This window comes from Syngnathus acus, chromosome 21 (genome assembly GCF_901709675.1).
Source record: "Syngnathus acus chromosome 21, fSynAcu1.2, whole genome shotgun sequence".
In the NCBI taxonomy this organism is placed as follows: domain Eukaryota; kingdom Metazoa; phylum Chordata; class Actinopteri; order Syngnathiformes; family Syngnathidae; genus Syngnathus; species Syngnathus acus.
The window spans coordinates 10,431,035-10,454,087 of record NC_051105.1 but is presented as its reverse complement, the minus strand read 5'-3'; the positions used below and the strand labels follow the sequence as shown (position 1 = coordinate 10,454,087).

General features: G+C 42.4%; 3 protein-coding genes and 1 long non-coding RNA gene across 10 annotated transcripts; 2 read left to right on the top strand and 2 right to left on the bottom strand.

The window, feature by feature from the left end:
* Positions 1–136: 136 nt before the first annotated feature.
* On the top strand, positions 137–7,581 carry LOC119115662 (glutamate decarboxylase 1-like). Of its 2 annotated transcripts, none has more exons than XM_037240445.1 (17): positions 137–336; positions 692–920; positions 1,837–1,899; positions 2,505–2,663; positions 3,573–3,815; positions 3,890–3,980; positions 4,244–4,356; positions 4,480–4,595; positions 4,676–4,755; positions 5,069–5,123; positions 5,910–6,026; positions 6,089–6,153; positions 6,216–6,294; positions 6,380–6,529; positions 6,603–6,710; positions 6,914–7,003; positions 7,187–7,581. In XM_037240445.1, the coding sequence occupies exons 2-17, from the start codon at positions 845–847 to the stop codon at positions 7,358–7,360; spliced, it is 1,779 nt and encodes a 592-aa protein (XP_037096340.1). In that variant the 5' UTR covers positions 137–336; positions 692–844; the 3' UTR covers positions 7,361–7,581. The 2 variants fall into 2 exon arrangements, with proteins under 2 accessions (XP_037096340.1, XP_037096341.1); XM_037240446.1 differs by having other exon boundaries at positions 664–920.
* A 3,013-nt stretch (positions 7,582–10,594) lies between these two features.
* Positions 10,595–12,433, bottom strand: LOC119115721. Its single transcript, XR_005096188.1, has 3 exons — positions 12,337–12,433; positions 11,253–11,382; positions 10,595–11,099 (listed from the first exon to the last, which is right to left on the bottom strand). It is a non-coding gene; the product is annotated as an uncharacterized LOC119115721 (long non-coding RNA).
* Positions 11,813–14,877, top strand: LOC119115698 (Golgi reassembly-stacking protein 2-like). Of its 6 annotated transcripts, none has more exons than XM_037240513.1 (9): positions 11,813–11,990; positions 13,119–13,199; positions 13,280–13,483; positions 13,549–13,635; positions 13,706–13,839; positions 13,927–14,026; positions 14,102–14,195; positions 14,524–14,687; positions 14,778–14,877. In XM_037240513.1, the coding sequence occupies exons 1-9, from the start codon at positions 11,928–11,930 to the stop codon at positions 14,781–14,783; spliced, it is 933 nt and encodes a 310-aa protein (XP_037096408.1). In that variant the 5' UTR covers positions 11,813–11,927; the 3' UTR covers positions 14,784–14,877. The 6 variants fall into 6 exon arrangements, with proteins under 6 accessions (XP_037096408.1, XP_037096405.1, XP_037096403.1 ...); XM_037240514.1 differs by having other exon boundaries at positions 11,814–11,990; positions 14,105–14,195; XM_037240510.1 differs by having other exon boundaries at positions 13,709–13,839; positions 14,524–14,877.
* A 90-nt stretch (positions 14,878–14,967) lies between these two features.
* Positions 14,968–22,982, bottom strand: tlk1a (tousled-like kinase 1a). Its single transcript, XM_037240425.1, is given in 24 exon segments — positions 14,968–15,959; positions 16,069–16,176; positions 16,249–16,360; positions 16,432–16,567; positions 16,667–16,836; positions 16,917–17,006; positions 17,079–17,170; positions 17,255–17,336; positions 17,603–17,700; positions 17,791–17,857; positions 18,290–18,478; positions 18,611–18,747; positions 18,819–18,929; positions 19,037–19,129; positions 19,226–19,318; positions 19,399–19,494; positions 19,670–19,713; positions 19,796–19,871; positions 20,031–20,069; positions 20,223–20,294; positions 20,368–20,489; positions 22,661–22,703; positions 22,705–22,737; positions 22,739–22,982. Coding segments are annotated over 24 exon segments (2,316 nt in total). The 5' UTR covers positions 22,781–22,982; the 3' UTR covers positions 14,968–15,788.
* Positions 22,983–23,053: the final 71 nt, after the last annotated feature.

Sequence of the window (23,053 nt, the reverse complement as noted above, 5' to 3'; positions counted from 1 at the left end):
GCATCACTACCTCCCTAAAAAACAAAAAGTCTCAGTGAGCTCACAAAGACAGAGAGAGAGAGAGAGAGAGAGAGAGAGAGAGAGAGAGAGAGAGAGAGAGAGAGAGAGAGAGAGAGAGAGAGAGAGAGAGAGCGAGAGAGAGAGAGAGAGACGCGCGCGCGCGCAGAGCAAGGAAGCAGTGGAGACAAACGCACGACAATGGTTGGGATGACTCCTCATTCGTGCGCTTAAATGTCAACTCCAGCTAGGACAAGGTCACCTTGCGTGGCATCGCACGAGTGGAGCAGTGGAGCAGCTCAAGTAGAGTTTGGACTACACCTGCTCGTCAAATCTACGGTAAGCGCACACGCAAAGTCAAGGAAATCCACTTTATTATTTGTGGAGCTCGCTGTAACAGGTGGTGTCAACTAACTCCCTTTCAAATTGATTTGCAAACAATTTGAGCACAGTTTGTAATAATTGATACGGACCGCTTAAGTATTTATTTTTTTATACAGGATGCATGTTAATTTTTTTTTGTACTATAAAATATTGGCCCAATTGTGTTTTAATCAAACACAAAACGATTCTATTCGTGCGTTTGCTGCATGCACGTAATGCAACTTGAACGGGTGTGATTTGAAAAATCATTTCTTGAATCCACTGATTGTTTCATTAAAGCAGCTCATGGATTTTTTTCTCTCCCGACCAGTGAGTCGTTCCTCGCTTCTTGGATAGCCACCCCCCTCCAAAAAAAGGAGTTTTTTTTAAGCGAGGAAGAAGACGAAGATATTCTTTTTTGTTTTTTGGGAAGTGGGAGAGGCGGAGAAGCTGAGGACTTTGGCTCGGAGTCTGCACTGGATTGATGGCGTCTGCACCGTCCTCCTCCTCAGATGGCGATCCGGATCCCAACGCGACAAATTTACGGCCACCGGGCTCAAGTAGGTGCACGGCAGACAAAATGCCATTTCACGCGTGTTATTTAGGCCTATTTCTTGGGTCATTAATCATTTCCATTCAAGGGGGAGAGGAAAATGGGGAGGGTGTGTGTGTGTGTGTGGGGGGGTTCTTTTTTTTTTGCTGCATTACGTACCCCCTGGGCATCATTATTATTATTATTATTATTATTATTTGTTTTTGTTGTTGTTGCCAATGTGTATATACTGTCTACCTCTATGGATGCACGCATGTAAAGAGACCCTAAAGTGTCAATTAATTGCGCCATATTAAATTGGCCTTAATGCAACACTTGAATATTTGCAGCCCGAGGAAATATTTCCAAGAACAAAACAAGACTATAGTGGCATGTTGCTGCTGAAAAAAAAAAAAAAGCTGTGTGTGTTGTCGTTTAAATATGTTAAAATAAGTGCATAAAATTGTGGTGTGCTTTGAATGTAGGATAAAATTGCTTGTAAAAATACTGGTGTCATATAAACAGCTAAGCACAGGCCAATGATTTGTCTAATGATCCAAAGCAGAGGGTTAAAATGTTGCTCGCACCTCACCCACGAGCCCAGCCACCCCCATCACACAATTGCTTTTTTTTTTTTTTTTTTGAAGCATTTGATTGTCTGATCCCCCTCTTATCAACCCAAAGTGCCCCCTCCTCCCCACGCTGGTGTCTGGGAACCCACGATAAGGCACGGCAGTTGTCTTGCACCTTTTTGTTTTTTTACTTGGTGCCATTTTTCAAGCTGAGGGATAATTAATTTAAAGTTAAATTGGGTCATGAAGGGGTTAAGCATGGTGGGCCCAATTGGATAACTTCGAAATGCTGAATTGATCATATGCAGTGACTCTTTATCTTTATTTTGTGTATTTATTCCGCATATTTATAACAATTTTCTATATATTTAGGCTATGACGCCTGGTGTGGAGTTGCTCATGGGTGTACAAGAAAACTGGGAATGAAGATTTGTGGTAAGCCTGCAAAAATATATTCTATTCTTTTTGGACTAAATATAAAAAAGAAAAACATTCGCACCAAAGGATTAATTTCTATTTCCCTCTTGCTGATGAAATAAAAGAAAGGAATTAGCGATGGGTTTTACAATGTGCTCCCCGAGACTCTGACGCAGGCTGACACATCCCATAATAGTGACTGTCACGCACCGGTGGGCTGCACACTTTTTGACCGACACGTTCCGCTGCTTTCATCAGGACTGTTTAATTAGCCGGCAGTCTTTATCTGCATCATAAAAGAGTCCAATGAAAAAAAAAATCCCATCAATAGATCTGTAATAAACACATCTCCAAAGGAGCTGCACGGTATTGAGATTGTAATTTTCTGATTTATGAACATCTTTTTGTGGCTAATCTGGGATCTGCTACGTGTTCACTCAAATGAAACACTTTAGTACGAATTTACAGCAGCGGGTTGTTTTGCTGCTGACGTCATCATTTTGCCTCACTCCACCCCGCCCATAATAGGGGGCCTCCTCTAAAGGGCCCTGAAAGAAGGAGACTAGTTGAAAAAAAAAGTTGAAGTGATCTCAGTCTTTTAAGCATTCTGTGGATTGTGCTAGGTTTCCTGCAGAAGAATAACAACGTGGAGGACAGGAGCAGGTTCGTGGGCTCGTTCAAGGAGCGCGCGGCCAGGAGTCTCATGCTCACGTGCGACAACGGCGGCGGGGGCGCGCGCTTCACACGCACGGAGATGGACTTCTCCAACCTGTTTGCTAAAGGTAGGTGGTGAAAGTCGTGCTCACAATAAAAGTCTGGAATAGAAAGCATTAGAACTGTGCAATGCATACCTAAATATAAAAACACAAATGAATTTTTGAAATACTGATTCAACGTTAATTAAAAGTGAAAAATGTGACTGAAATGTTTTAGAAAATATATATAGTCTATGACAGGGGTGCCCAATTTCAGCTCGCGAGCTGACCAAGTCACAAAGATCTACCCACTAAAAAAAAAAATGTTTTTATATATATTATATATATATATATATCGTGAAAAAAAAGTCCTACTCCCATTCCCTATGAAAGTGATACTTCTTACTATGGCCAGCTGCCCCACTCATTTTTTACCCTTTCTTAAGTTTAAGAGAAAAAACAGGGTTCTGACAATTGGAGAGAACTCGCGAGCTAGCGTGTTTGTGTTGTGTTGTTAGCGCCGTTGTTTGTACACGCGTCAAGTGCGAAAAAAAATAAAAACATTTTAATATCACGCGATCGACCAATAGTGGCTTGGCGATCGACCGGTCGATCGCGATCGACGTATTGGGCACCCCTGCTCTATGATATACAATACACATTTTGATGACTTTGCATAATGAAAAAAAAAACGTTAAGTAGGGTGGTAGGGCTTCGTGATATTAAAACAATATGTTCCCAACTTCCCATAGCTTTACTAATCTTGTGCCACATTCCAATAAGGTTGGTGTACACACTTATGCAACCACATTATTTTAGTTTGTTTTATTTTTCATCACCCAACGGTTAATGTTGCATCATATTTTAATCCTTTGTGTAAATAGCTGCAGGAAATAAACCAACATCAAATTTAACACCTATCGGCGTATTTAGATGGCTTGTTTTTTTTATTATTCTTCAAGACAAAGGAGCTAAACCACAGAATCTTTTTTGCAGTGTTGTTACCTGCCAAAAATGGAGAGGAGCCCACAATGCAGTTCTTGCTGGAGGTGGTGGAAATCCTCACCACCTACATCCGCAAAACCTTCGACAGATCCACCAAGGTCCTGGACTTCCACCACCCGCACCAGCTGTTGGAGGGGATAGAGGGCTTCAACTTGGAGCTCTCGGACCAGCCCGAGTCCCTGGAGCAGATCCTGGTGGACTGTCGGGACACTCTAAAGTATGGCGTGAGGACAGGTGAGGCCCCCGCGGAGCTCAATCGTTAGCGTAGCATTTACCTTAATGGTGTCTTTTGATTGGTCAATGTGCAGGTCATCCCAGATTCTTCAATCAACTCTCCACTGGGTTGGATATTGTCGGCTTGGCAGGAGAGTGGCTCACTTCGACGGCCAACACCAACATGTAAGTGTTTTCTAACGGAAATCAATTTCTCCCAGTCAATTGAATGGTAATGCTATTAATCCGTTCCAACCTCTGCCCCAAAAATGGTAACACGTCTTCAAAAATAGTGCTCTTTATATGGCATGGGTTTCATACTAGAGTTAGGGTTTCAAAGTAGGGTTTAAAGCTAGGGTTAGGGTTTCAAAGTAGGGTTTAAAGCTTTGGAAATGACATCCAAAGTCTAATTCGACATATTTGATATTTTTGTATTTTCTGCGTCACAGGTTCACCTATGAAATCGCGCCCGTATTCGTACTGATGGAGCAGCTAACATTGAAAAAAATGCGAGAATTCATCGGCTGGCCCGAGGGGGAGGGGGATGGGATCTTTTCTCCAGGTAAGAGCGCGAGCAGCGCCAACACTGGCAAGTGAGTCGACGCTCTGGCGTCACACTTGATTGGACAGCCAGTTGTTAGCCACATGTGGCATGTACTAGCGATGGCCATCTGCTTTCCTGCAGGAGGAGCCATCTCCAACATGTACGGCGTGATGATTGCGCGCTATAAGTTCTTCCCTGAGGTGAAAAGTAAAGGCATGGCAGCTGCACCTCCACTGGTCCTCTTCACCTCTGAGCATGTGTGTTCCACACTATCCGGACAGAATTTTTGCGTGTCTTGTGTGTACATGAAATTCTGAGCAAACCTCTCTTCTGGCAGAGCCATTACTCAATCAAAAAGGCCAGCGCGGCTTTGGGATTTGGAACGGACAACTTGATTCTGCTCAGGACGGATGAGAGGTTGTTATTTTTCATTGTATGGAGATTGGAAGTCTGTGACAGAGCAGCAGCGTTAAAAGTTTTGCATTTTTCATTCTTGCTAGTTTTAATTTAATTTGACTCTTGGTTTTTAAGTTCAGTTTTAATCTTTTTTTAAAATCTTTTTTTTCTTTCTGAATTTTACTTTCACCTTGATTAGTCAGTTGTTTATTGTATTTTTAAAATTATTATTTTATTTTATATATTTTTTTTCCCCCAGTTTTGGTTATACTAATTTCTTGTTTTTTTTTGTTAACCGTAATAAACATGCTGAGAACTGAATTTTCTTTTCCAGAGGAAGAGTCATTCCGGCTGATTTGGAAGCCAAAGTAATTGAAACCAAGCAAAAGGTGAAAAGAAATTCTTGAATATTTTCTAACTAACACTGCAGCAATATTGTAGGACCAAACGTTTCTATTAGAAATAATGTGAAAAGTAAAAAAAGGACCTGGCGAATGGCAAAAAAAGTTGTATGTTTTCATACCACTAGTCTGCTTAGCTTAATGCTAACTAACAATGTAAAACACCATAGACGGGCTAAGAAATAGCATTGGTGTTGCTGTGTTCTAACTTTATAAGCAAGAGATATTCAAACAAATGGTGGCGCAACACATGTAGACAGGCAATATATTCTTTATTTTCTCTAAGTATTTGTAATCACTCATTAGCAAATAATTGAAACCCATTCCTGGAAAATCTTATCATCTATCTACGGTTGTAGCACCAAAACAAACAAAAAATGTAATTCTGTCGATGGATGAGTGGTTTGACTCTATTAAGTTCTGTGCGACTTTTGAGATGTACTCGCAGTATCGTTTGATCAAATCCCAAATTGATCTGTCTGCTGTATTTTTTCCTTGAGGCATTTCTATACAGTTTGCTGTTAAGTTTTCCGGGGCAAGCGAGGTTATATTAATAATACTGCTGTCCACTCACATATGAGGCTCCTGTGGAGTAAAGTGCTGCAAGTCATTCTTCAAGGCAAAGTGATGTGAAGGCCGGAGGGGGCGGGCAAGCAATTTTGCTCCAAGTATATCTGCAAGAAGCAGGAGTGCATGATTACGGAAACGCTCCATCCTGTCATTTTGATGTCAGGAAAAGAGCATCATTACCGCCATGTCGTTTCCCCTTCCCAGGGCTTTGTCCCCATGTACGTGAACGCCACGGCCGGCACCACGGTCTACGGAGCCTTCGATCCCATCAGTGAAATTGCTGACATCTGTGAAAAATACAACATGTGGCTTCATGTGGACGTAAGGATGGAAGTGTAAAATTCACATTTGTGGCCTTTTTACCAGTACTAAAATGTGCGCAGGGTGCATGGGGAGGAGGTTTGCTGATGTCGAGGAAACACAGACACAAGCTGAACGGAGTCCACAGGTACACTTTATGGAAGACGGAAAAACATTTTAAAAGTCATACACGTTCTATGATGTGTGCAGAGCCAACTCGGTAACCTGGAACCCTCACAAGATGATGGGCGTGCCTCTGCAGTGTTCCGCCATATTGGTCAGGGAAAAGGTGCCAAGTTTGTTTTCCGCCTTGTACGTCCTTGCACCTTCGTTTATTTTATATTTTTTATGGTCGGCCCTTTTTGTGCCCGCAGGGTTTATTACAAGGCTGCAACTCCATGTGTGCTGGCTACCTCTTCCAGCCAGACAAGCAGTACGACATAGCGTACGACACGGGAGACAAGGCCATTCAGTGCGGTCGCCATGTTGACATCTTCAAGTTCTGGCTCATGTGGAAGGCAAAGGTAACTCAAATCAACACACAAATAACACGAATCAGTCACACAATAACAGTTTTTGTTTTTTCTTCCTTAAAAGGGCACGGTGGGATTCGAACAACATATTGACAGATGTCTGGAGCTGTCATCATACCTTTACTACAAAATCAAAGACAGAGAAGGCTTTGAGATGGTTTTTAACACTGAGGTGAGATCAGCCCTTCAATGAAGTTACGTTAAATCTACACAAAAAATATCGGGTCCAAAATGACTTTCCCAAATCTAAATTCTGCTGGGTCAAATGAATGAAATGGTGTGGTCCCAATATTTTGCCGCTCTACTGTAGCAAAATGTTATTTCCTGCTCCAGCGTTTTCGTAGCTTTTATTACAAATGGCCTTCCTCTTATCAGCCGCAGCACACCAACGTATGCTTCTGGTACCTTCCGCTGAGTCTCCGCGGAATGCCTGCTGGGAAAGAGAGACAAGAGAGGTTGCACAAGGTAACGAATGACTCATTAATCTGCTTTAAAATTCATTTCCCAGATAAAGTCGAATGCCTCTCAAGGTCCTCCCAATTTGGAATCGAACCAACAAAACACTGACTGACCGAGTCAGATAATTTTCTGATTTACAGTTCCCGACAGGCATTGTAACTTTGTACCTATTTTTGATTTTCTCCAAAGGTGGCCCCAAAAATCAAGGCCATGATGATGGAGTCCGGCAGCACGATGGTGGGCTACCAGCCTCAAGGAGAGAAAGTCAACTTCTTCCGCATGGTCATCTCCAACGCCGCTGCTACGAGGTCAGATATTGACTTCCTGGTGGAGGAAATCGAAAGACTCGGGCAGGATTTGTAAGAGCCCCGCGTGCGTTGCGAAATGTCATACACACTGGAGGACATATCATTAGGTACGCCTGCACAATATAAGAGCTGTGTCCGTTCTCATGACTCGGTGTAGCTAATGTTGTGGCCTTCGATAGACAAGTTTGGAGCATTTGCTCTTATCTACTGACGAGTGACCATACACCAATAATGTCATGTACTCTATGCAGAATAGTTTAGAAGACTGGATGAACGTTAAAAACTATATATATATATGGAAAAAAAGAGCACAACCTTCTAGCATTAACATGTAAGTTATGCATATTACAGTCTATATGTATGTTGATGGACCATGTTGTTTATGTCTTGCTCAAGTCAATCATTCCCTTGGACATCACATTGGTGGTCATTTGAAAGTGTAAACAGTAACATGTATTTATTATGGCTGTCTTTTTAGATATTTTCTGTGTAGATTGTGTATAGTATTGTTACAAAATATGTGTTTTATGGTGACCAAACCTGATGTGGAAAATCAACTATACTCTGTAACTTTATTTTAACTATAAGAATATACAGTAATTGTGAATATTTAATCGACGATTATTTTCCATGTGTAAAATAGTTTTTTGTCATGTTTGTTGTTTTATAGTTCAATGTTTTTGGATGTCTTTTATGTGCGTTAGTGAACCAAAGATGGGTTGAGTTCTATGCTAACAATGCTAACGACAACGATTGTTTCTACGTTCACGTGTTCGTCCGAGTGGCAACCACGATACGCAACATACTCTCGCCAAGGTCACTCTTTTTGTGTGGAAAACTTAACGAGTATTTATCATGATGAATTTAGCTTTCGCAGTTTGCTGTTGTACAAAGAAAAACTAAATAACATTCCGGAATCAGATGAAATGTCAATGTAGGCACTTTAACTTCTCATTTCTGTTGTAACTACAGTTCTAATAAAGATAAAGAGCTGTTGAGTGTGTGGGAACATGTCATATTACTTCAAAAAACAAAGCTGCTGTAGCAAAATGGAGGCCCGCTAGCAAGCTAGCAAAATCGTCTTTTGCTAGCCTCCTAAATTAAATAATAGCAAACATTCTATAGTCTTTTAAGCCTATAACATATTTTCTGATGTCAAAGTATGTTCTAAAACATACGTAAATTTGAATTAGCACCAAATGCATTCATCATTGTCACTAAAGGTAAAGAGTAACTTCAGAGATATGCTCTTTTGCCCAAAGATAGCACCCCCTTGCTGATTTCTCAACAATTCCTTTCTTTCCTCCTAGTGTTGGCTCGTGAGTGAACGAGTGATCGTTCTTTTTTCAGTTCATACGACTTCAACCAGTAGGTGTCGGTAATGCGCATTGAAGCCGGTGCCACCTCGCCGTAAAACAAAACGAAGAAGAAAATGACGGAACTTCCTGTTCACGAACAAGTCGTGAATTGCATTTCCCGTTCACCAACTGAACGGAGCTGTGAGTGAACGAGTCAGTGAGTGATTTGCATTTCCAGTTCATCGCGAGAACGGATCAGCGAGGGAACGAGTCAATGGGTGAACTGCCTTCCTTCCCGTGCATCAACGGATCAGTCAGTGAACGTGTTGCGTCTCCTGGCGTGTACTATGTCAATCCGTAACTTTGCTGCATTTGGCCGCGTCCTCCTCCAACGCCTTTCTTTTTTTGTTCGAAGTCACGTTCGAAGTCCATTATGCTCACTTGCACCGCTCGCTAGCTACACAGCAGCCGGCCGGCATCTGACATACGTAACACACCCCTTCCTCCACCCGCGCTCTGTGTGCTTGATACGGACTGTGGGGGCGGGTGTTAATTGATATAAACCAATCGTCTTTCCCTCCTCTGGCCTGTCTATCTGATAGGCGCGCCACCGCACCGGTAGACCTAAAAAAAAAAAAACACGGAGACAGACAAACCAATCCTAGGCCGTTGGCCTGCGTCTCTCTTGGTATAATAACACCGTCAACTACAATCCAACAAATACAAAATTAAAACATCAATGTCGGCATAACGTGTGTCGGCTGGCATAGCAGCAACGCTGTCTGTCAGTCAGTCACTCGTGAATCTTTGCGAACGAACCTGAAAATGGCGGTGTCCCTAATAGTGTCCGAATGACGTCACAGATCAAACAGCCAATCAGAATCGTGGGGGTGAGGGCCGGTGTGGCACTTTTCACTTTCACTTAAGCTTTATCCCATAATGAAAAAGTGGCTTGTTATTAGGTACACCCGAAAATGGCGGTGTACCTAATGGAGTGTCCGAATGACGTCACAGATCAAACAGCCAATCAGGAGGTGGGGGTGAGGGCGGGTGTGACACTTTTAACTTTCACTTAAGCTTTTTCCCTTATGAAGTGGCCTGTGATTAGGTACATCTCATGGACACTCCAATAGGTACACTACACGAGGTGAAAATAAATAAATGAATAAATAAATAAGAAAGTCTAGCGAACGATTCGGTGAACGATTCTTTTGAACAAATCTTTTGAGTGAACCGATTCTAAAGATTCAGTTCACTCAAAAGAACTGGAATGCACGTCACTATTTCCTCCTACTTTTAGGAGAACTATCATAAAATGCATTAGACTGTGTTTTCTTTTTTTTTTTTTTTAGGGGAGCCTATTTGGTGGCTCTGCCTGGCTGCATTTTATTTTTGGACACTGGAGCGTTAGATGGAGCGGTTGCTTGCGCGGCTCCTCTGCCGTTGTCCTCTCCTCCAGACAACGCTTTGTTTCACGCTTGAGCGGCGCGATCGTTACGAGCCTGCTGTCCCCAAATGCTTCGTGTACTTACATGCGGCATAGTAAAACTCTTGCTATTGGTTTATGTATTAAAAATATGTAAAATAGTCACTAAACCGTTTAGTCTTTGGTGCGTCATTTTCGGGTTTTGTACTTAATGTGGAGGAGTCTATTAAATCAATTAAATTAATGATCTACTATCGTCAATTAATCGGTTTGCTCAAGCTGGTAAAATAAAAGGAAGATGCATTCTGCTTTGCCTTGTGTCTCAGGAGGGCCTTGCTGAACACCAGACCGTGAAACATGTATCTGCTCCTGCACCAGTCTGCCTGATCTCTGTTTTATCAGCAGCAGCCCAGCAATTAACTCTCATTAAAGCAAAATGACTTGTTTATTTATATTTGGATTCCTGGTGTGTGGTTTTTTATTTTTTACTAGCTGTCAACTTATCAGTTGCATTTGAACCACCTCCAAAGATTAATAATGACAACTGCTGAACAGATGCTTTTTTTTTTTTTATGTTCAAAGCTCGGGGGCCAACCATCAAACAAGTGATGATTACATTGAGCAGGAACACCTCCCGGCCTACGACTTGTAAAGTAATTATGATTGATGGCTTGCATTTCTGCATTTCACCTCCTCTTATTGATTCCTTTGGCCTGACACATCCTGGCACGGAGATAAATAGTTACATATTCGGTAACTTAAAACACAATTGAGTCTTAAGGCCACAATATAAAAAAAATGAAAACAGGCCTTGGTGAAAGGTTAAAATGCAGCAAAAGTCCACGTCGATCAGGATCTCTGAGCCTTGACAAAGTATCGTGCACTTTTTGCCGAAGTTTCAACTCCACCGAGACTAGCCGATAAATCTGAGCGAGCTTTTTAGAGCACAATTACAAAGTTCTGAGGTGTCAGCAAGCTGCTGCTGGGAGTCAGGCTTTATTCATTGGCTCGTTGAAAGAGAAGGTGTCAGCAGGTGAAGTACACCTCTCACTTGCTGCTTGAATGATGTGCTACAGCTACACAAAAGTAAGGAATGAAAGAGTCAGACTACAATATGATCGACACTGAATTGAATTGAATCACACAATGAAAATGGCTGAATCACAGTAAGACAATAGCACAAGTGGCAACGTATAAATATGAAGACTGTAAATGTAATTAACCTTAGTTTGAAACCTGTTGCGTTTTCTTCAAGATGTCCGTCGTTGAGCCAAGAAAACAAAGATGTGGAGTAATAGTTGGTTCTTTATTTGCAAGATCTTGGGTTGCTTCACGGAAGTCAGTACAAGTGCACTTCAGCAGATAAAGAAAGGGAGGGCAAAAGAAGGAAAAGTATATCCTCATAAGAATGTCTTATCTACTGAATGTTTTGTATCAATGTGTCATGACGTTAATGAGCTCTGCCTTATGTGTCATGGAAAAGTTACCAAGCTGTGTGTGCCGTGTCTGTGCTCTGATGGAGCAACTATGTTTGTATAAATTAATATAGAATTAATATAAAACATTTTATCATTGCTGTTGCTCCCTGGTCTAACCCCATTTCAAAACCCTAACCCTAGTTTGAAAGCCCACTTCAAAACCCTAACCCTAGTTTTAAACCTTACTTCAAAACCCTAACCCTAGTTTGAAACCCTACCCCCCAGACTAAGGCTAAAACCCTCGGCATTTACATCAGAGCCTGTCGATCAACGATAGAGCCGCCTTGGAGGAGGTCACCCTCGTGGCGGAAGTGCCGAGTTCTAACCAACCAGGTACCACACACGTTGACGTGCAAATGAACGCAAGGCACACTCGTTCGAATCCACGCCAGTGACGCCACTGCGGGCTAAATCAGGAGCATGGGGGGCTTGACAAGCGTGCAGGTTCCAGGGGGAGGAAGCGAAGGCTACCACGTCCTCAAAGTAAGTCACGAATTCAACAAGTGGAGCACATTCATGTCAACGACACGTGTTGCAGTGTCTGGACATTCAGTATTATATTATGTTCATAAATGAGTCATTAGAGGAGAAATTATTTGAATTGCCTCCTGTTGTTTATCAAAGTTTTTATTCTTTCTGTTTGTAGCGTCGTGCCGCGTTCATGTACCCTCAGATAGGCGAGGTTCACGTCTATTGATGCCCATTAATTGGCGTTAGATTAAACCCCACGCGAGTGACGCCACCCGTCGCTGTAACACCACCATCATCTTTTCTTAAGAGTTTTGATTTATTTTTTGGATTTTTTTTTTTTTTTTGCACTGCAGTAAACACGACGGCGTTTGAAGGTGGAGTCGGTGAAGGCCTCTTTGGGAGCGCCCTGATTTAAAGTCGTTGTTTGACAAAATGCTTCCAGAATAACCGGTGTGGTGAGTGAGTGAACAGAATGGGTGTCAAATTATTTTCTGATTTACTCCGCTTGAATGTGCAGCACTAGTGTATGTATTGCACAAGTGACCTGCTTTCATCCCTTACATTTCAACTTTTCAAATGGGAAACTACTTATATACTGTATCATTTCTTTGAATCTTTTTTTGTGTGTGAAAAATACAGCAGTGGCGATCTACTCTAACTTTTTTTTTTTAAATATATTTTATTAAGTTATTTTTAATGCATATTAATATGTTGGGAAAGTTTCACATCCACAAATATACATATTCCTATGACATTTTTAATAAATAGGTTTCACTGATTTATATTTTGTTGTCTTTATTTTCTTGTCAATTTTACTTATTTTATATATTTTACTGTCATATTTGAGTAATTTTGGGTTAAAGAAACCAATTTCTAAAATAGCTTAAATTACCTTGGTTACATTACTCGTTCTGATGACCTTGGGCAGATTGTTGACATGACAACACAGGAGCTGAAATGTAACAAGTGGACAAAAACCAAACATCAATAGCAGTGCAGCCAAGAGAAAAGCTGAGAATAGACTCCTGGGAAATGAACTTATTAAATTTTATGGAGCAATAATTAAAAATTAGGTTGCAAATGTCAATCAAACCACTGTCTACCATTTTTTTTTTTTTTTTTTTTTTTTTTTTTTTGCAGGTTCAGAAAAATTCTCCCGGTTATTGTGCAGGACTGGAGCCGTTTTTTGATTTCATCATCGCAATTTGTGACACTAGACTGGTAAGTTAAACCGGCGTGTGCAGCTCGAAATGGGTGTGGTGGCCATATCATACACGTATTGCATGTGCGCTATGCGACAGAGCAGAGACAACGACACCATCAAAGATATTCTGGAGAGGAACGTGGACAAACCTACCAAACTGGTGTTGTACAGTAGCAGGACGCTGGACGTGAGGGAGACGGATGTCATTCCCAGCAGTTTGTGGGGTGGCAGCGGGCTGCTGGGGATCAGCATCCGATTCTCCAACTTTGAAGGAGCTCGAGAAAATGTTTGGCATGTCTTGGTAGGTAGAAGTGAATTTTTTATTTTTTTTGCTCTTGAGCATTTGTGATATTTGTGGATGTCCAGGAAGTGGAGCAAAACTCTCCTGCAGCCCTGGCTGGCCTGAGACCTTATACTGACTACATTATAGGAGCTGAATCCTTCTTGGACAAGGTAGCCATTTTGATCCTAGTCAGGACACGGTCGTGATGGCGATCGGCTGATCCTGCGTCTTCAATTCAAGCAGAATGACAATCTCTTCAAACTCATCCAAGCCTACGAAGGAACGCTGCTCAAGCTCTACGTCTACAACACGGACACAGTCGAGTGCCGAGACGTTTTTGTCAGACCAAATTGTAAATGGGGGGGAGCGGGCAGGTACGCCAGTCGCCATGGAAACCAACCTTTCCAATTTGGAGCGTGGCAGCTGATGTGAATGATGATCCAAAATAGTTTTGTCTTCAGTCTAGGCTGCGGGATCGGCTATGGTTACCTGCACAGGGTGCCCACCACGCCTTCCAGCCAGAGCAAGCGTCTTCCTCCACCTGGTGACACATCGTCAGAGGTAACACAACAGTATGAAACGAGTTCTTGTCAGATTTCCAAATATGATTTACTGAGATGAAATCATTTTGATCAGCAGGTTAGTCTCACTGCTGTTGTTGCAACCGTTCCTGACAATCCTGGTTCAGAAGAGAAAAACGTGTCTTTTGACCTCGTCGATATTCAAACAGGTACGACAGCAATCCTACTACATAAGGGCTTCAAGTGGTTTTCAAGATACATCAACACATTTGACAAAGTGCAACAGTTTGGAAAATAGGTTTCATAGTAGGGTTTTAAATTTAGATTGGGGTTCCAAATTAGGATTAAAAGTAGGGTTTCAAATTAGTGTCAGGGTTTCAAATTGAGGTGTTAGAATTTAAAAGTAGGGTTTCAAATAGTATTAGGATTTGAAAGTAGGGTTTTAAATTAGGGTTTCAAATTAGGATTTGGAACAAAAAGAAGCAGAAAGGTGAATGTAGTGAATTGAGCTTGACCTTCCATATTGTGCGTTTCCAGATCTTCTCCCTTCACCACAGTCAGTCACAGTCCCCGCATTCACTCAGTCTTCATCAGAACATTCTCCCCCAACCTCCTGCGCAAATGCCGCTGTCAGGCAGAATGAAGAATCTCCCTCTACTGTTGTCCAAATGATGAGTTCACCGAGCCAAACTCCATCATCGGTAATCAGCTTTGACTCAATAAATAACACAGCGCCTGCACACTCATCTTTGCACCTACAAGCTGTGTAAATGTCACATTGGTGCTTTCAGGTGTAAGTTGCGGATTTTCCCTTAAAACTGTTGTACTCGTTTTGGATTTTGTGTAAAGAATTGGAAAATAAATTGTCAAGATTAAACGATATCAATTCTTTGTTGTTGTAGTTCCCCTCAATACCACTAGAGGTCAGACATTCAATGTATTGATGAGGGGAAATGAAGATACTGCATGTACTCAACATTGTTCACTTTGGGGGGGAAACAATTCCTTTCATTTATTATTCACTCTGAGTGGAACTATATGTACCCGAAGTAACATATACAGCCCTTGAAAAAATAAGAGCAACAAAAGCAGCAAAATTAATCCACCCAAAAAGCCCTTTGGAGTGGACATTTTAACGCTTTGTACATGTTACTGCTGCAATTGGAAATTCAAAGACAAACTGTACAGAATAGACTCTTCCAAGTTATCTGTACTATTATTCCTGCATAGGATTTTATGCCACAAGTCTACATTTGGTTACTTTGTGCATGAAGCGGAAGTACTGAAAGCTCCCCGGCCTACATGAAACTAGATGTCCCTCGTATGCTACGCGTTACATTCTCATAGCTAACAAAGTCAAATTAAAGCCTAAACGAATGGGAACGGAACCTGAAACCAAATCAACGGTAAACCTACTTGGCAACTGTCCTCCATAAAGTATATTCATTTTGAGCAGCTCAAACATTTTATCCTGGCACTGGCGTGACAGTTAACGCTCAACAGCGGGGTGCCCGCTCTCACGCTCTCTCCATTTGAGACATTTCAACAGCGTCCACTCACATTTTCTTCAAGGTATGGAGTCTGTTTCAGTGCTTTTGTCATCTCCTTAAAGCGGCGAATAAGCACGTGTCCTTTACTCTAAAAAAAAAATAAAACAAACATTCCTTTCCTGTCCTTCCATCCATCCTTTAATCAAGCCATTGGAGGCCCAGCAGGTGAAGTGCGGTCACCCCGCTCCTCGCTCGCTGGCCTCGGGTAGGCTCGCCGTGCGCTTGGTCAGGCTGCGTCACAGTATCGGGCTGTCAGTATGAGATGATGCCGGAAGGGGCCGGTCCTGAGCCAGCTGCATTCATCTGAAGATTCCCGGAGGAGCTGGACCTCCGTATGTGCGGGAGCAGGTAGGGGTCACTCCCCATCTGGTGAACGCCGATCCGGTCCTCCTTCCTGTACGCCAGGCAGCGCCGTATAAAGGCCTGAAAAAGAGGCACATTTTAGTTTATAAAAAAAAAAAGAAAGAAAAAAAAAAAAAAAAAGCTTCAAATATTTCAACTTGAAGACAATTTGATGAGGCACAAAACAAACCTTAGCTTCATTACTGGAAACAGGCTTGACGGGGAACTGGACGTCGGTAGCTTTGAGTATGGTGTTCTCCTGAAGGATGTCCTGCTGTGACTGATTGTGGCCAAACGGCTGAAAACCGGGAACAATTTTTAGCCGTCGGCTGACATTAAAAAAAGAGCAATCAACTATTTTGCTCCTCACCTTCCTTCCATACAGACACTGGAAAAAGATGACGCCCACAGACCACACATCCACCTTGTTGGAGATCTTTGGAGGCTCTTTACCAACCACAAAACATTCAGGAGGCAAGTACCTAACACGAGAATCAACCACAACCGATTTAGCACCTGAAGATGCTTTCTAATATGTTCCTTGTCTTCTCACCAGTATGTCCCAGCACCCTGGGATGTCAGGTCCATCCCATCCACACCGTAGTTGTCATCATCCATAATTTTGGACAAACCAAAATCGGTGATTTTAATTTCGCCACAGGCCGTCCCGTCCACTAACAAGATGTTACCTTCAGACACAAGAAGAGCGACAATATCAGCTATGATAATTGTGATGACGTCATCTGACAAACAGAATAGGTGCTCCCAGGTCAAAAGAGAACATTAACCTGGCTTAAGGTCGTAATGGATGATGGGTGGTTTGATGTCATTCAGATATTTCAGCGCGTTGACTATCTGCATGACAATGGAGCGAGCCTCCTTCTCCGACATGAGCTTGTGCTGCTTCAAGTAGAAATCCAAGTCGTTGCCGTCGCAGTACTCCATAACAGTGCAAAACCTGTCAGACGAGACGGCGGCGTAAAAGGTCAAGTCCGACCGCAAGCCTGAGCCCGCTTCGGAATTCACGAGGCAACTAACGTGTCTGTGTCCAGTGAGAAGTAGTCATAAAGTTTCACGATTCTGGGATGGTCCAGCTCCTTGTGTATTCTGTACTCTCGACACGCGTGCCTGCGGAGAGGAAACCGGCGCTTAAATATTTCAAAGTGACAGTGATGTGAATTTCAGTAAGAGCCTACACACTTGTGGTAGTTCTCCTTTTTCTCATCCCTCCAGTTTTTGTTGAGTTGGTGGATTTTTACAGCGGCGTATCGTTGTTCGATCAAGTCAAAAGCCTGCGTGACACAGGAGAAGCTGCAATTATATTTTTTGTTTTGCGTCACAAACAGAATTTCCATCCATCAATTTGAATGACTTGCCTTGTAAACTTCACTGAATCCCCCTCGCCCGAGAAGGTGCAAGAGCAGGTATCGTTCATTCAACGTTGGGTGACCTTTAAATCTGCAGATGGAATAAAAGCAAACATGGAGTGACAAATTCGGAACCTTTGCGACGTCAGTGTGAGATCAATGTGGCATCTACGATAGATTTTATTTCCACCCACACTGCCAAGTCATTTTCCTACACTGAGTTTACATTGGGTTTTATACTGCCAGCTCGATCTGGTCCATAAATTGTGCTGGTTTTAGTGTTGGTTCCGCAAATCCGGGCCATGTATGAACGGCAAGTTCCGTGGTGGCAAAGCAAAGAGATTGATTGTCACTCACTGTGAGCTGTCCTCATTATTTAATCTCTTCAATTCCCGAATGTGAAGGTTGCGAACCCTCTCCAGACGCTCCAGCTCCGCCTGGATCTCGGCTTCCTCCTAGAAAAGATTCAAGTTGTCAAAAATATTAGAAACCTCTCCGATGCTGTGATCAACTATTATATCGTTCTTACAGACTGATTGACAAACCTTCTTAATGTGACCAAGTCGCAGCTTGAAGATTTCCTCCTGTTCATGGTACTCAGCCAGCGTTAGCCTTTTGAAATACAAACAAGGGAGAATTTTTTTTTAATACAATTTCACTCAGCTATGGTATAATTCCTTTTAAAGGTGGGGTTGAGGTCAGCTTGTAGTCATTTCTACAACTGAAATAGTCATAGAATTTTAGTTATTTATTTTCTACTTCATCATTTTGAAGAATAGTTCACAGATTTCAGCTACACATAAAATAAAACTATTTTTCTATTAGGGACGTTTGATGCCATTTTTTTTTCCCCAGACAGATAACCAGATACTCAACTCGAATAGTTACCGAGATACCACTAGTGCTTACGTCACATAATTTTAAACAAAAAAAACTTTATATCCTAGTATAGCATTGAAATTACAAATAAATTAATGGAACATTTCTATTTTGTAGTTGCTGATTGTGAAATGGCCACAAGAGACCATAAACAGTCCTACTTACAGCTGAGGTAGGCTAGGTTTGAGGAAAGGGTCACTTTCGGCTCCATTCACTGTCTTGGTTTTGCGTTGCTTTGGCTCAGAGTTAGTGGCGGGTGCTTGTGAGTTGTTGGACAAAGGCGGTTTCCTCTTGGCCAGTAGTTTCCTCTGCCTCTCGATGTCCTCCCTTTGTTGATTTATCGACTCCTGCTGTCTGAAAAGGCCAATGGGGTTTTGTTAAATGCCAAACATTTTTAAAACAAGCCAAGCGGTTTGAGCAAATACTTGGAGCAAATGAAAAATAAATGATGAAGGGGGGACGTGCAATGTGTGAATAGTCTCTCACTTGACGAGGTTCTGGAAGGCGTAGCCGTCCGTCCACTGCTCGGTGAACGATGCGCCGTGTCTCACCGTGGTGAAATGGCCCAAACGCAGCCGATCCTGCATGCTTTTCTCTCGACAGGCCTGCTTCTCTTGATTGCTCTGTTGAGCCAGAACAAAGAGAGGTTAGCAATTAGCCCTGCATAAAAAAAAACATGGACGTTGCGATGTACCTTTTCTATAAGTAGTTTCTTGCTCATGGTGATGCATTTATTCAAGCGTTCCTTGTATTTTTCAAGTAACTTTTGTTGTTCGTCTATCTGTCTCCTGAGATCACAGTTGGCCTATAAAAAGGAAACAATTCAGTCATTACCCAAACAAATCAGTTTTGCCATTCAGTTTCTTTTTAGCAGAGCGTGTAAAGGTCTTTGGCCAAAATTGCAAAACATACCCGTAACAAATCATCTATTCTCCCCTCCTTCTTCTCAAGGTCGAGATTCTTCGTGCTTTCAAGGGCAGCCAGCTTCAACACTGTGAGATCAGTCTGGTTGGCAAAGGAACGAAAATGTGGAAAGGATTAGACAAAAGTGGCTTAAAAAGAACTCCGAAGTGGCGAGACGACCCAAAAAGAGTCCCTCACCTGAACAAATTTCGTCGCCAGTTGTTTTGGATGTGCCATGTGCTCACCAAAGAACAGACTGGGAGGTGAGGAGCTATTTTGTCTACCCTGGAACTAACGAGATAGCGTTTGTGTTGAGAAAAACAAACTCCCAATGAAGCAGAGTGTGGGTGGATATTTTGGACCAAACTTACAGCGGTGCCCTGAGCGGAGTGCGAGTGAGAATTCTGAGGCGAACGAATCGCTGGCGGGAGGCCTCTCACTGGGCTGGAGCCATTCCCTGCCTGGAACTTCAAGGGAAAAAAAATAGGACAGACTAAAAAAAAAAAAAAAAGAAAAAAAATGCCATCGGAGTAACAGATCTTTTTGTTTCACCGATGTGATTTTTTTCCTTTTGAAGCATCAAGAAATAAAATCGGGAGCAATTCCTTCAGGGGTTTGTTACAACAAAGATGGAAAACTTACATCGAAATAATCACTTATTTTGGGGCCCCGCGCAGTTGTCTTTCCTGTGGAGCGAAGAAATAATTTAAAGTGATATTAGCTGTATTTATTTTTACATATACAAGAGAGTAATAAAATGATCCTTGCCTTGGCTACTCTCTGACTGAACATCAGGTTTTCTTTTTCTGCCTCTGGGTGTTTCAGACTGCTTCTTCTCTGGAGTCTGAATAGAGAGATAAGATTTCATTTGGGAAAGAAAAATATGACACAAACTCACTTGGAAACGCGACACATGGAAGCAGCTTCGGCATGATTTGACTTCATAAAAAATTGACATTCAGTTCAGCAATTAAGATTATATATCAGTTGACCCAAAACTCACCGAGTAAGCTGGTGAACCGCCTCTTTTCACATCTGAGCTCTGAAAATAAACAGAAAAATATTAGACCCAAAAAAAAAACACAGAATCGTAAGGGACGGGACACAGGTCAATTATCTGGCCTGGCATCCTTTTGTCGTAACTGAGGTGGAATGATACCACCAGAATTCAGTAAATAAAACGCGAAAAATATACCTCTGATTCTTTGTCACTTGAAGATCCCAAGCTTCCAAAACTATGGTTTGAACATTCATTCGTGGTCAAACCCTAGAATGAAAAGTCAGATCACACACCAGAACAAATGATGCCGATTGTCTGATTCCATAAATCGAGGGCTCACTTTGGCTCCTCCACTTGTGCTCCCAGTGCTGCCGCCGGTGCTGCCGCTGACCCCGCCCATGAAACGAGCCTCCAGCAGCTCCTGTCTGCGGGGGTCCAGGCTGTGCAGCTCCTCCATGGCGCCTGCAAACATTAGCGACAATTCACAGCACATCTGGGTTACCACCAGAGAATATCGTTCAATTGGAGCCCTAGAGGACACACAAGAGCAGACGACCGCAGGGATGGAATAAAAGCCAGAATCATGCTTGCGCATCATCAAGTATGCCTTTTGGTCATATTTGAACCGAATCACATTGCTAAGCACAAATGTCACGTGAGGACCAGGCCCACTATTTTGACAGTAAGTCAAGGATTGAATAATTAATTGTTATTGCACAAGCTCCCAGGGCACCAGCATCTCTGCAGCCTCAGTGAACCTGCACGATAATGATGCGACCATTTTGTATCTGCGCATGAGGCTGGACAGTCAGTGGCTTTGCAAGCAGAGAAAATATAAAAACAAATAATAGGAAGACAGAAAAGGATAGCGTACTAACCGATTCCAACATCCACATACTACAGTATTAAAACAAATGTATGATTGCTGCTTTCCAGATTTTTTCCTGCAGCAGTGTACCACAATGTCAACAAACTAAAACAATTAGAAGGGTGGGGAACCAACAAATTTGGGGAAGGGACAATGCGATCGAGGTTGATAAATGTTACAACCAATACGATTACGGTTTAGATAAAAAAACAAGTAAGGACCAAGCCACCCTATCTCTGTTGCTTTTTCAGTGAGACAATGGAAAGAGTCGAAAATAATTTGTACAAAGGAGGGAGGGTGCATATTGACTGCTACGAAGATTTCTAAACAACTTGACTGACTCATTACTTTTTGCTGGCTACTGCAGCTGTTGCAATAATTTACAACTGATACCACCGGTGATTGCTGCTGCTAAAGTCAATAAAAGTGCTTGGCTTTTCTCATGAAGGTGATTATCTTTACAGTTTAAACGACTGTTTATACGGCAAACATAACAATGCCATTTTTTAAACGTTCTCCAAAACGGGGGTCTTCATTCTTCCATCCAGGTCAGCGTCCTGCATCTTTGAAATGTCTCCCTGGTGCAACACACTGATTCAAAGCTAGATAATGATATAGACATAAAATATGCAGCACACCAGACCCCGAGAACCAGGGTTGAAGACCCCTGCTCTAAAGGAAAACTGTGACAGGAATAAAACCCCGTTGCCTTTTGACCCAGTAAGTTTCCGACACATTAATACAAATAGCTATGTGTTTTTATAAAGGTTTGTTCTGAAGGCCTCTGTGGACGAGAATTATCTATTTTAAAGCCCCTGCTGGAACAAGTGGTTGAACCCTTAGAGCCATGCCTGTGAATGTCATTTTAACGCCATGCTGCTCAGCAGATTGACCACCTGTTTATGGCAGAGACACTTGAGAAAGTCCTAAAAAGCTCTGGCATTAATTAATGGCCCACTTCCAGCAAGTTCATTGCATTGGACATGTAACTATGATACAACTTTGACAACTAGGTATTACTTTGTCTTTCAACACTGTAATCGCATTGAGAAGCTCCCCCATTTGTGTCAACATTTACAGGAAAAGACAAGAGGGGTCCAAGAGAAGCAGGATGCAGAGGCCAAACGTGTTGACTTCAAACTTAAAATGGTGTCAATTAATGGCTTTGTAGCAGTGACATCCGATTTAGCAAGTTACTCTTGGCTGCTTTGATAAAAGTCATGTTAGGCCGAAGTCATTTTTCATCTCAAGCATTAGCAGCATATTGCAGCTTGGTGCAAATAAGACGTCACGTTGTGACACGACAATCGCCACACAATGGTGGATGTCCACCTACATGCAAGCATGCCAACTACTGATAGAGACATCGGTAACCATCAGCAGACATTTGCTTTGTCCCCACCGTTGTTTCCCCCTTTTACCTTCATCGTTTACTTGAACATCTCGTGCAAAAGGTGCACGCTTAACATGGCTGCGTGCATCCAAAACAATCGCGACCTTTCCTACTTATAAATACTTGTCCACCATATCCGTGCAATTTTTTGAAAGATAATGAAAATCCGGAGCTGTGGAAAAGACGATGCTTTGATGTTGCTAGCTAGTAGCCCAAAAAGCCTCAATGGACTTTGGAGCCGACATTCTGCTAACATTCACGACTAAGCGTCCGTCGTCTCGCTTCAATTCCCTTCCCGTTCTGCCTCGCACAAAAAACAACACGCAGGGGGGTAACGCAGGTATTAATCTTCCCAATAATGTTCCAAAATACCTTCAAGGGCCTTCAGCAGCGCCGTGGTATGTTCCTGAAAACACGGTCAGTGTTGAGGACGTGGAGAGCTGGGACCAAAGATGGCGGCCCCTCCAAACTTCCACTACTTTGGACACTCATCAAGCTACTTTTCTCCCGTGGAGTTGACGCCCCGAGCCCGGTACATCGCCTCACCCGCCGGCGGTGGAATTTGCCACCGTAGAAAGGTGGTGATTAAAAAAAGTTAGTGGAGAACAAAACCTCTTGATGCCTCAGTACGTGTGGTGTGTTAAGTGTGTGTACTAGTATGTCTTGTCGTGGGCTTCCTCCTCGGTCTTCAAGTGGAAGACGACGTCACGCAGCGTGTGCAAAAAAAAAAAAAATCAAGTTCGGTTTTTGTTTCGTATCAACAAC

Bases quoted from the DNA above. Each gene is read 5' to 3' on its own strand.
- LOC119115698 (XM_037240508.1), top strand. From the start codon at position 11,928: ATGGGGGGCTTGACAAGCGTGCAGGTTCCAGGGGGAGGAAGCGAAGGC. The intron at 11,991-13,118 runs GTAAGTCACGAA...TTTTTTTTGCAG, and splicing joins AAGGCTACCACGTCCTCAAA to GTTCAGAAAAATTCTCCCGG. The intron at 14,027-14,101 runs GTAACACAACAG...CATTTTGATCAG, and splicing joins CTGGTGACACATCGTCAGAG to CAGGTTAGTCTCACTGCTGT.
- LOC119115662 (XM_037240445.1), top strand. From the start codon at position 845: ATGGCGTCTGCACCGTCCTCCTCCTCAGATGGCGATCCGGATCCCAAC. The intron at 3,981-4,243 runs GTAAGTGTTTTC...TCTGCGTCACAG, and splicing joins TCGACGGCCAACACCAACAT to GTTCACCTATGAAATCGCGC. The intron at 6,711-6,913 runs GTGAGATCAGCC...TCCTCTTATCAG, and splicing joins AGATGGTTTTTAACACTGAG to CCGCAGCACACCAACGTATG.